General features: G+C 46.4%; 1 protein-coding gene across 1 annotated transcript in view; it reads left to right on the top strand.

The window, feature by feature from the left end:
* LOC120427827 (dynamin) overlaps positions 1-12,757 on the top strand; it is a 143,129-nt gene that overhangs the window by 73,427 nt on the left and 56,945 nt on the right. Inside the window, exon 5 of the mRNA XM_039592752.2 lies at positions 11,928-12,273. Within this exon, the coding sequence (XP_039448686.1) occupies positions 11,928-12,273 (346 nt within the window). The remainder of the gene's footprint in view (positions 1-11,927; positions 12,274-12,757) is intronic.

The raw sequence follows: 12,757 nt of genomic DNA, 5'->3' as shown, positions 1-12,757 counted from the left end.
GTCTTATTGGCAATTGATTTACTGAGAATTTAAAAAATAGACTATGAGTTTTGCTATGCTCGAGAGAGCATATACTTATCTTGAGAGAAGAATATACTTATCTTGAAAAGGCTTTTCCCTCTTAGAAATAAAAAATATTTCATTTATGGTGTGTAACTGCTAATTATGCTTCAATGTAAATTTTGGGTTCCACATGTTTTGGTTACACTCAATTAAAGTTATTGGAATTTTTGAAAAGTTAAAATTCACACTTTTAGAATAAGAAGATTAGAGAAGCATTGATCAATTCAACCTTGGAAATCGAACATTGAACATCCAATGTTCTAAATAATTTCGGATTTTTCAAATATTTTTCTGATTAGTTTATTAATTTTGGTTCGATATTTATAAGTATAACATTTCCCGGGAGTCTCGACCAAATTTCCCGGGAATCGAGAGGTCAAAAAATTGCCGATTTCCCGGGAATTCCCGCTCGTCACCCTCTACGTGTAGCGCATGACACAAGTTTTGTTTTGTCGAGTAGTGATAGTCTAAGGTCAACTCTACGTAAATACGTTACGCTGAGTATAATATTTCACCTTTTGATTACACATAATTTTGATTCAATCTTTCCGCAGCCGGTTGTCTAAGATTGAATCTTTTATGCTAAACCCAACACCAAATAACCGGGAATAGTGTCATCCGCATCATCCGATTGTTTGCCTTGAGAATACATAATACATCACCCTATTAAACGAAATTAATTGATTTTTGGGCCACATCATCATCCTCTATGATCCCAAAATCCCAAGTAGAAGTAGTTTTCCGGCACACGCGGGGGTGTGGATATCGTATAAAACCCACCCTTGGTAGCAGCCTGTGCTAACATTCCCGTCCCATCCCCTCGAGATCTACAAACTGACATGGCGGGCGTCATTGGTGGCCAACGACTGTTTCCTATTGGCAACGGCTCTAGTTTTGATGATCGTGATGTTTTATCTTTTCAGCGCATTCATGCATGCTGTTGATAAGGGAAATATCATCATCGTTGAAGCGTATGACCGGTTGTGCTGATAGAATATTATGCTCCTGTTCAGCAACGGAGAAGGACAACCATGGGTGGTCTCTCATGCTCAAACTCATGCTCTGTTTTCAACCTTCCATTTTTACATTATTTTTTGGTGTGTATACCTTATGATTTTTTTTTCTAGATTGTTTCTTGAGTGAGGTCGGCAGCACTGCCATTTCAGTCGGTTGCAAGCGGAAATCGTCCGCGGAAATTTTGTAGTTTTTTGTGTTTTTTCATGTGCTTTCGTTATATTATTTGTTTTTTGTTAAAGTTCAGACCGTATACGTGATGTACAAAGTGGAATATTAGAGAAATACTCAGTGCTTAGACGGAATTTCATGTGCCTATATCCCAGTGCATTCGTCGGGAAACGATCTATGTCATTCAGCATTTTCTTTGCTTCTTCGTTTGGGATAAGATTCCGCTACTAACCACCAGAGAGCGCGCGCATTTTTCGACAACGGTGGTGTTAACGCCTGGTGCGCGCGTTTGTGTGTGTGTGTGTGTGTGTGTGTGTGTGTGTGTGTGTGTGTGTGTGTGTGTGTGTGTGTGTGTGTGTGTGTGTGTGTGTGTGTGTGTGTGTGTGTGTGTGTGTGTGAGTGTGTCTTATTCTAACACCGGTAGATTCCTTCAACATGAATCAAAATTCACGTGAATCGCGCATTTACAATATTATTTATTTCCTGTTAGATTTTTTTTTTTTTTTTAATTTATCTTTATTCAGTTTTTCTTTTCCATGTACATTCATTCAGTTAAAATATTATTGAGTGTCCAATCACAATTGATGACTTTTCACCTCAATTTTAAATACTAGCAACTTTCATTTATTCATGAAATATTGTAGCTTTCGCTATTCAGTGATTTCAAATGTAGGAGGTCCTACATGTACAAAAGGGAAAAGGGATACCTTAAAACTAACTTATAAACTATATAAAGAGCGGATCAATGCAGCTGAAGACTGCAATGATTTTTGTCGAAATGCATCAGTTATCTTATTGGACATAACATCCAAAGTGTCAACTTCGGCTAATTGATGAAGTTCACTGGTGCTGAACCAGGGAGGAAGTTTCAGAATCATTTTCAGAATTTTGTTCTGAATCCTCTGAAGTTTTTTCTTCCTGGTTTTTCCTGTTAGATTATTTACATAGTTATATGCTCTTCTGGTCAGTTCAAGCTTTCCACAGCCGGCTGTCTAGGCTTGAGTTGCTTTGGAGAATTCGAACGGTGCGGGTCGCGGTTAACACGCCGGATTTTCGTTGCCGTTTCCGTCTTTGTTTTCCCCTGGATTGTTTGTATTTCGACCCGGACGATTTCGCGATGTTTGACAGTTGCTTTGGAGAATTCGAACGGTGCGGGTCGCGGTTAACACGCCGGATTTTCGTTGCCGTTTCCGTCTTTGTTTTCCCCTGGATTGTTTGTATTTCGACCCGGACGATTTCGCGATGTTTGACAGTTGCTTTGGAGAATTCGAACGGTGCGGGTCGCGGTTAACACGCCGGATTTTCGTTGCCGTTTCCGTCTTTGTTTTCCCCCCGATTGTGTGTGTATTTCGACCCGGACGATTTCGCGATGTTTGCCAGTTGCTTTGGAGAATTTGAACGGTGCGGGTCGCGGTCATCACGCCGGATTTTCGTTGCTGTTTCCGTCTTTGTTTCCCCCCCGATTGTGTGTGTATTTCGACCCGGACGATTTCGCGATGTTTGACAGTTGCTTTGGAGAATTCGAACGGTGCGGGTCGCGGTTAATACGCCGGATTTTCGTTGCTGTTTCCGTCTTTGTTTTCCCCCCGATTGTGTGTGTATTTCGACCCGGACGATTTCGCGATGTTTGACAGTTGCTTTGGAGAATTCGAACGGTGCGGGTCGCGGTTAATACGCCGGATTTTCGTTGCTGTTTCCGTCTTTGTTTTCCCCCCGATTGTGTGTGTATTTCGACCCGGACGATTTCGCGATGTTTGACAGTTGCTTTGGAGAATTCGAACGGTGCGGGTCGCGGTTAACACGCCGGATTTTCGTTGCCGTTTCCGTCTTTGTTTTCCCCTGGATTGTTTGTATTTCGACCCGGACGATTTCGCGATGTTTGACAGTTGCTTTGGAGAATTCGAACGGTGCGGGTCGCGGTTAACACGCCGGATTTTCGTTGCCGTTTCCGTCTTTGTTTTCCCCTGGATTGTTTGTATTTCGACCCGGACGATTTCGCGATGTTTGACAGTTGCTTTGGAGAATTCGAACGGTGCGGGTCGCGGTTAACACGCCGGATTTTCGTTGCTGTTTCCGTCTTTGTTTTCCCCCCGATTGTGTGTGTATTTCGACCGGACGATTTCGCGATGTTTGCCAGTTGCTTTGGATAATTTGAACGGTGCGGGTCGCGGTCAACACGCCGGATTTTCGTTGCTGTTTCCGTCTTTGTTTTCCCCCCGATTGTGTGTGTATTTCGACCCGGACGATTTCGCGATGTTTGACAGTTGCTTTGGAGAATTCGAACGGTGCGGGTCGCGGTTAATACGCCGGATTTTCGTTGCTGTTTCCGTCTTTGTTTTCCCCCCGATTGTGTGTGTATTTCGACCCGGACGATTTCGCGATGTTTGACAGTTGCTTTGGAGAATTCGAACGGTGCGGGTCGCGGTTAATACGCCGGATTTTCGTTGCTGTTTCCGTCTTTGTTTTCCCCCCGATTGTGTGTGTATTTCGACCCGGACGATTTCGCGATGTTTGACAGTTGCTTTGGAGAATTCGAACGGTGCGGGTCGCGGTTAACACGCCGGATTTTCGTTGCCGTTTCCGTCTTTGTTTTCCCCCCGATTGTGTGTGTATTTCGACCCGGACGATTTCGCGATGTTTGCCAGTTGCTTTGGAGAATTTGAACGGCGCGCGTCGCGGTCATCACGCCGGATTTTCGTTGCTGTTTCCGTCTTTGTTTTCCCCCCGATTGTGTGTGTTTTTCGGTCCGGGCGGTTTCGCGTTTTCGCATTTTATTTGGTTTTATCTTTCTACAGCCGGCTGTCTAAGATTGAATCATTTATGCTAAACTCAACACCAAATAACCGGGAACAATCTCATCCGCATCCTCCGACTGTTTGCCTTGAGAATGCATAATACATCACATCATTAAACAAAATTTATTGATTATTGGGTCGCATCATCATCCTCTATGATGAATCCTGGCCATTACCCTTTCCCACTAACAAAATCCCAAGTAGAAGTAGTTTTCCGGCACACGTGGGGGTGTGGATATCGTATAGAACCCACCCTTTGTAGCAACCTGTGCTAACTAACATTCCCGTCCCAATCCCCTCGAGATCTACAAACTGACATGGCGGGCGCCGTTGGTGGCCAATGACTGTTACCTATTTGCTTCAGATCTAGTTTTAATGATCTTGATGTTTTATCTTTTCAACGCATTTATACATGCTGTTGATAAGGGAAACACCATTAGATCGTTTAAGCGTATGCTCAGTTGTATTGATAGGAGATTACGGTCCTGTTCAGCAACGGAGAAGGACAACCATGGGTGGTCTCTCATGCTCATGCTCATGCTCATGCTCCACAGCCGGCTGTCTAGGCTTGAACTGTTTAATTAAAATTTAAAACTAAACGGGAATTGTCTCGACAGCAACATCAGATGTTTGCCTTGAGAATAATAATTAAAATCCAATGTAATTAAACGGGAATTGTCTCTACAGCAGCATCCGATTGCTTGCCTTGAGAATACAACTATAGCCCTTAAACACACCATGCCAATGGTCGCAACGCTTGCTTAGAGCGTATCCTAGACCTTTTACCTTCCCGGCCGACTCCAAGCGAAACTAACTCGGGGACACCGTGGAGATTTTTCCTTGCCCCTCAAAAAGTGGAGCATCAACACTTCCCGTCTTCCAAATCCCTTTCCTTGTCCCTGGTGCGCGGTGGAGATGGGAGCGGCCGGCAATGGACGGCTGTCATGGTGTTGAGAATCTGGTTCAGGTGGAGTTGGTTCTTTTCCCAGTTATCAATTCCTAGGCAACTTGGGCTTAGACAATCATCACTTAACATGGCGAAATCCAGTCTGCAATCCGCTAAAATCACCGTCTCCTAGCGAAGCGAAATACAAGATTTTGAGCTTTTTGGGACTCAGGGACTGACTGGGAAAATGTTTACAAATAATATATAATTTCTCAGTATCGGGATTTTCGCAACATGATAAATAACGACTCTAACAACAATTTAAACTTGTTTTTTTCCTTTTTAAGGTCGACCGGGAACCGTGGGTTGTGTGTGCGTCGCGCGTTATTATCGCATCTCTGTGCGGCTCCGCGAAAGTGCCATCAGAATCGCAGAAATACCGTTCCGACGTGGCCGAAAGTGTGATCAATCAACGTCGAAGTGCGTCGCGAACCGGCATCGTGTGTTAGAATTGACCCGCAATCGACGGCTGGGCAATAAAAGTGAAATTATTTTTGCCATCCATCGTCGTCGTCGCGGGCAGGCAGAACAAAGCAAGAAGTGTGGTGTACCAACAAGACCTGTGGCAGTGCTGTTGTGTCGTTTGCGTATACGCACACTAATCGAAACCGCGCGCGGTGTGCCGAGAGTGCGAATTTTGAAAAAAAGAAAACAGGCAAAAAGTTTAGAACTTTTCTGCAAAAAATAAAAATTGTTTTATTGTGAAATTGGTGTGCAGTAAAGTGAAGCGCATAAACACACGAACGCAGGACGTCCTCTTCCGGACATGAAGACCGTTAGGCTTCGAGATAAAAGCCCCGTTACGGTAGCGTGAGAAAACCGGAGCTAGGTCTCGGTAGCTCGTAGGTGGTTTTCCGCCCCGAGACTAGGTAGCGCAGCCCTGATAAGGCTGCCTACCGAAAAAGAGGATCGCGAATGGCAAGAAGATTAGAAATCCGGAACAAACGGCAGAAGCCCATAGAAAAGCAGACCACCGATTGGAGACTCGGCTCTTGGAACTGCAGGTCTTTAAATTTCTTGGGTTTCCAGTTCGCATTGGCGAATGAGTTGCAACCTCGCAACTTCGATGTTGTGGCACTGCAGGAGGTGTGCTTGGAGGAGGAGCAGGTGCTCGACTGGCCAGGTCGGCAGACCGATTCCAGTTTTTTCCTGAGCGGCGGCAAGGACAAGAAGCTGGGTACCGGCTTTATTGTGCGGGGCAAGATGCAGGATCGCGTGTTCGGCTTCACGGCGATCAGCGAGCGGATGTGCAAGTTGAGGATAAGAGGCCGTTTCTTCAACTACAGCATAATCAACGTGCACTGCCCCCACGAGGAAAAGTCCGATGATGAAAAGGAAGCATTCTACGCGACGCTGGAGGAGGTGTATGACGGCTGTCCGCGGCAGGATGTGAAAGTCATCATTGGGGATATGAACGCTCGGTTTGGGAGGGAGGAAATGTATCGGCCGACAATAGGCCCAGAAAGCCTGCACTCGGTCACGAACGACAACGGCCAACGCTGCATTGACTTTGCAGCCTCCAGTGGAATGGTGGTCAGGAGCACCTACTTTCCTCGCAAGGATATCCACAAAGCCACCTGGACATCACCTGACCAACGGACGAAAACGCAAATCGACCACGTCCTGATCGACGGCCGATTCTTCTCGGACGTAACGCACGTGCGCACCTTTCGCGGTGCGAATATTGACTCGGACCACTACCTAGTTGGAGTTGACATGCGCTCAAAGCTGTCGACGGTGTTCAACCAACGCCGAAGCCGGCGGGCCCCTCCGTTCAACACCGCATGTCTGCAGAGCGGAGATGTGGCCCACAGTTACGCGCAGCAGCTGGAAGCGAATCTGCCAGGTGAGGAGGAACTTGGCGCAGCCTCGCTTGAAGATGGTTGGAGCCGTATTCGCTCAGCCATCGGCAGTGCCGCGGAAGCCACACTGGGTAGTGCGATCCGAGTCAGTCGAAACGATTGGTACGACGACGAGTGCCAACGGATTACCGCTGAGAAGAAAGCAGCTTACGACAGGAAGCTGCACAAGGCGACGAGAGGGAACGTGGAACGATACCGGCAAGCTCGGAATCGGCAGGTCGCGGTCTTCAAGCTTAAGAAGCGCCAGCAAGAAGACCGAGATTGCGCGGAAATGGAGCAGCTATTCCGAGCTAACGAAACGCGGAAGTTTTACGAGAAGGTGAACCGGTCCCGCAAAGGCTTCGTGCCGCGAGCCGACGTGTGCAGGGACAACGAGGGGAACCTGATCGTAAGCAAGAGCGAGGTGTTGGACAGGTGGAAGCAGTACTTCAACGAGCACCTCAACGGCGATGAAGCGGACGGAGACGGCGTTGGAGTCAACCTTGGAGCGCCCGCAGCTGATGAACAGTTCCCAGTGCCTGATCTAGAGACGGTGAAGAGGGAGATCAGGAAGCTGAAGAACAACAGAGCTGCCGGCAAGGATCGGTTACCCGGTGAGCTCTTCAAATATGGAGGAGAGAAACTGGCGAGGGCGCTTCACTGCGTGATCTCCAAGATCTGGGAGGAGGAGAAGCTGCCGGAGGAATGGATGGATGGTGTCGTGTGCCCCATCTACAAAAAGGGCGATAAGCTGGACTGCGGCAACTACCGCGGCATTACGCTTCTCAACGCGGCCTACAAAATCCTCTCCCAGATCCTCTGCCGTCAGCTGTCACCCCACGCAAGAAGGTTCGTGGGGCCCTATCAAGCGGGCTTCACTGGCGCGCGCGCCACCACGGACCAAATATTTTGTCTCCGACAGATCCTCGAGAAATGTCGTGAGTACAACGTGCCCAGACATCACATCTTCATCGATTTCAAGGCGTCCTATGATACAGTCGACCGCGAGCAGCTATGGCAGATCATGCACGAGAACGGATTTCCGGATAAACTGACTCGGCTGATCAAGGCTACCTTGGATGGTGTGATGTGTCACGTGCGTGTTTCGGGGGATTTAGCGGAACCCTTTGGATCACGCCGAGGGCTGCGGCAAGGTGATGGCTTATCCTGTGCGCTGTTCAACATCGTCCTTGAGGGCATCATTCGAAGAGCGGGCATTGACACGAGTGGCACGATTATGAACAAGTCCTACCAGTTGCTTGCTTTTGCCGAAGACATCGACATTGTGGCAAGAAACTTGGAGACGGTGAAAGATATCTACACCCGACTGAAGGTACAAGCAAGGCGTGTAGGGCTTGGCATGAATACGACGAAGACAAAGTACATGAGAGGAAGGGGCTCGAAGGACGTCGGCCCCCTAAGTCTCACCCCTCTAACTGTGGATGGTGATGAGTTGGAGGAGGTGAGCGAGTTCGTGTACTTGGGATCGCTGGTAACCGCCGACAACGACGCCAGCAAAGAGATCCGGACTCGTATTTTTGCTGGGAATCGTGCTTACTTCGGATTACGGAAGACCCTCACATCGGATCGAGTGCAACGCCGCACGAAGCTGACGATGTACAGAACACTGATTAGACCGGTAGTCCTCTATGGCCACGAGACCTGGACGATGCGGCAGGAGGACGAACGTGCCCTTGGAGTTTTCGAACGGAAGGTGCTACGAACGATCTACGGTGGAGTGCAGGTGTCTGACGGAGTGTGGCGAAGACGCATGAACCACGAACTGCACGCGTTTCTTGAAGAACCGACCATCGCCACCCAGGCGAAGATCGGGAGGCTCAAGTGGGCCGGCCATGTCGCCCGAATGGACGAAAGCCAGCCTGTCAGACTGCTATTTGACCGCGCTGAACCAGCTGGTGGAACAGGCAGAAGAGCTGGGAAACCGCGCGCACGGTGGGGAGACCAAGTGAATGGTGATATCCGGAAGATCTGTAACCTGGGAAATTGGAGAGTAGCAGCACAAGACCGAGAAAGATGGAAGCGTCTTCTTGCTACAGCACGCGTACCTGGTGCGCTATGCTGATTGGTATGGTATGTACGGGAACCGTGTTGTAGGGGTAAGCGTGATTGCCTCTTACCCAGTCGGCCTGGGTTCGATCCCAGACGGTCCCGGTGGCATTTTTCGAGACGAGATTTGTCTGATCACGCCTTCCGTCGGACGGGAAGTGAATGTTGGCCCCGGACTAACTTAAAAAAAATGGTTAGGTCGTTAGCTCAGTCCAGGTGTAGGAGTCGTCTCCCTGGGTCCTGTCTCGGTGGAGTCGCTGGTAGGCAGTTGGACTAACAATCCAAAGGTCGTCAGTTCGAATCCCGGGGTGGATGGAAGCTTAGGTGTAAAAAGAGGTTTGCAATTGACTCAACAATCAAGCCTTCGAACACCTAGTTTCGAGTAGGAATCTCGCAATCGAGAACGCCAAGGCAATGCAGTAGAGCGAATAATTTGATTTTTGTTTTTGAAGGTCAACTGTAAATATTCATTGAAGAAATATTTACAGTTATTAGGAAAACCCGAATGTTCACAATTGGCGGACAATAACTTTACAAAGGTTGCCAGAGTTTTTTCCCCCAAAATATAATTTAATATTGAGGTTGACGTGAAACACAAAATTTTCGGGATTCGAGCTGACGACCTTTGGATTGTTAGTCCAACAGCCTACCAGCGACTTCACCGAGGCAGGATCCAGGGAGACGACTTCTACACCTGGACTGAGCTATCGACCTAACCTCTAGGTTAGACCGGGGCCAACATTTACTTCCCTGTCCGACGGAAGGCGTGATCAGACAAATCTCGTCTCAAAATTTGCTACCGGGACAAATCTGGGATCGAACCCAGGCCGACTGGGTGAGAGGCAACCACGCTTACCCTTACACCATGGTCCTTCGATATTTATAAGTTTAAAATTTCCCGGGAATCGAGAGGTCCAAAAATGGTCGATTTCCCGGGAATTTTTTTCCGGGAATTCCCGATCGTCACCCTCTAATGCCGCATAAAAGCCAAGTTTATTTCACAAAAATCATATCATTTTTTTCAATATGCAATGGTTCGTGGGTTTAGGGTTGTTGGGCAGACATCAGGAAGACACCGCTCTGGGCAAAGGTTTCCTCTGCTGGCGGCACGATTGTGATTTGATTGTGATGGACATTCCGGTGGACACTTGCGGATTCCTAATTCCGGTAGCACTGATATACCAGAAACTCACGATTCTGGCCATCATTGTTTTTACAGCTGGCATTCAGTGAAGATTGTTGCTATGTTTTAAATCGCTAAACTTAAAGAACCCAATACTGCTTTTTGTGTGCCACGAAGCCGGAAAGTTGAGGGATTCATCATTTTGCAGCCTGCACCTCCAGTAGGGGCTTTAGGTTGGACATGACAGAACTCCTACACCCAAAGGAAAAATATATCTCAAAATCTGCAACAGCGGATTTGCTGCAGAAAATGTCACATTTTATAACATTTTTTGCAGCAAGCCCGTAGATCATTTTTGCCCGCGTGTAAACATTTCAGCGATCTGCAGTTCTCACTAACACATATAATGCTGGTGCGTCTCCGAGCAACACTCCAGAAAAAAGGATATGTTGGTGCTCTGTATCTCACAATTCATCAAGCGTCCATGGCGCGGTGGTAGCGTGTCGGATCAATAACCAAGAAGTTGGTGGTTCAATCCTCGTTCTGTTAACGGACCCGACTCGTCCAGGGTCCGTTGACGAAAACGGACGAATCACTAGCGCAGGGCGCTTTATATAAGGTAGTTTAACATTTCTTAACGTTGGTATAACTGCAAGTTCCTGACAGCTTAAAGCATTGACTTACAAAGCACTTTAATAGGGTTTGATACACATCACCACCTTTGCTTCACACAGAAAAATGTTTTGTAGAATCAGCCTGTTCGAGGTTTGGATCAACCAAATTTTTGTTGAATATGATTAACAAAAAAATTGCGTTGGAACAAACTTAGATTTTCTCAATTCTACAAAAGTCTTTTTCGTCAAATAACTGACGAATCATCTCAGCTGCCTCTGCTGATGTCGGTTAATCAGCGATTGCAACGGAACCGGCGCCACCGCATTTTTTATGTCATTCTGTTGTGGCAGCATGACATAAAAATGATGCGACTCGATCTGTTTCCGACGGCGGATGGATATAGTTGATCTTGCAGTGGCCAGCTTCCCTGCCAATTCCTCGATTTCGATCCGATCGATGCCGACCTCAGTTTGGCACATCAAAGAAATCCGGATAAATTTTCTAAAATCATTAAAGTTAGCAAAATTTTCAATGACATTCAAATGCAAATTCGAATTGTTTGTAAACAAATCGTTATGGCAAACTGCAATTTGCATGCAATTTACGTCCGACGTTAAATCATTCACGTCATTTTCCTGTGAAAAATATGCGTGAATAAGCCAAAAACGTGACGTGAATTCAGAAGTTATGAGAACTTGAGAACACATCCTTATAAGACCCTTGCCTTATACAAACAAAACAAAAAAAACGACCTTTGGATTGCGAGTCCAACCGCCGCCAGCGATGCCACCGGAGCAGGTTTGTTTGTACTTTTAGCAAAGAGACGACTCCCATACCTGGAATGACTTAACGGCCTAACAACAACCAAGTCCGGGACCGACGTTTTACTTCCCCATCCGATGGAAGGTTGGAGCAGATGGGATTCGAACCCTTAATCATCCGCTTGCTAAGAGGACAGCGTAACCATTCGTCTAAGCCTGCTGTCATACCCTTGCCTCATAGTTGGCCTAAATCAATCGAAAGCCCAAAACCAAGGGTGGCCCATTCTGACCCCCCCCCCCACGCTACCACTTCGCCGGCCGACCGGTAGAAGTCGCACTGAACCAATCAGGTTGATTTGAATATTACTTATTTTGGGTAGCTCAAGTGAATGAACACTTGGATTTGCTAGGTTGCATATTTTTAGTGTCCTCGAGAATCACCTTGATTCGCCAACTTTTTTTGTTAAATGGTGTAGTTATTAGAAACATTTGTTTTTTTTTATTAAATTTACTTTTTAATTTACCTTTCAGAATGATACAGCAACTACAATCTGATTTTGAACGAACAATAGAAGGTTCAGGTTCAGCACTGGTCAATACAAACGAATTGTCTGGTGGAGCTAAAATCAATCGAATATTTCATGAAAGATTGCGTTTCGAAATTGTAAAAATGTCTTGTGATGAAAAAGAACTACGCCGAGAAATTTCCTTTGCAATTCGCAACATTCACGGTATTCGTGTAGGACTCTTCACTCCTGATATGGCGTTTGAAGCAATCGTAAAAAGGCAGATTGCTCAGCTTAAAGAACCTATTCTTAAATGTATTGATCTGACTGTTCAAGAGTTATCGAATGTCGTCCGGATATGCACTGATAAGGTAAGAAGCTCTCTTTTATTGCTGAGTTGGGATGATAGTGTATGGTAGGGTATGTTATCCATTAGTGGACCCCTTTCCTATAGTGGACCCTATGAAGGTGTTTTGATGAAAAAATCAATAAAATCACAATTTCGAGCAGATATTTGTCTACAAATATTTTATTCGACATGTTACGCAGCATTCAAAACAATGACTGACAATTAACTGTCGTTTTCGCAAAAATGAGTGTTTTGAGTTCCACATCTGAAATCAGCCATGGTCACTAGCATTTTCACAACAAAACAGCACTTCTTTTAATGATTTAATTAACTATCCAATAATTTTGGACTGTTTAGGTCTTCTCGTTCGGAATTCTTTGCTTGTGGTGTGTTCCGGTACGCGTTATTAAAAAATTTTCCGGATGGGTTAATTTCGCGGGTCGATTATCCGGTTTACAGAATCCGTGTTGTACTTCACCGGAGTTTGGTGGGTTAAAGTGTAACCA

The sequence above is a fragment of the Culex pipiens genome, chromosome 1 (assembly GCF_016801865.2).
Source record: "Culex pipiens pallens isolate TS chromosome 1, TS_CPP_V2, whole genome shotgun sequence".
Lineage (NCBI taxonomy): Eukaryota > Metazoa > Arthropoda > Insecta > Diptera > Culicidae > Culex > Culex pipiens.
The sequence above is the reverse complement of the archived record's forward strand: the minus strand, read 5'-3'. Positions and strand labels throughout refer to the sequence as shown.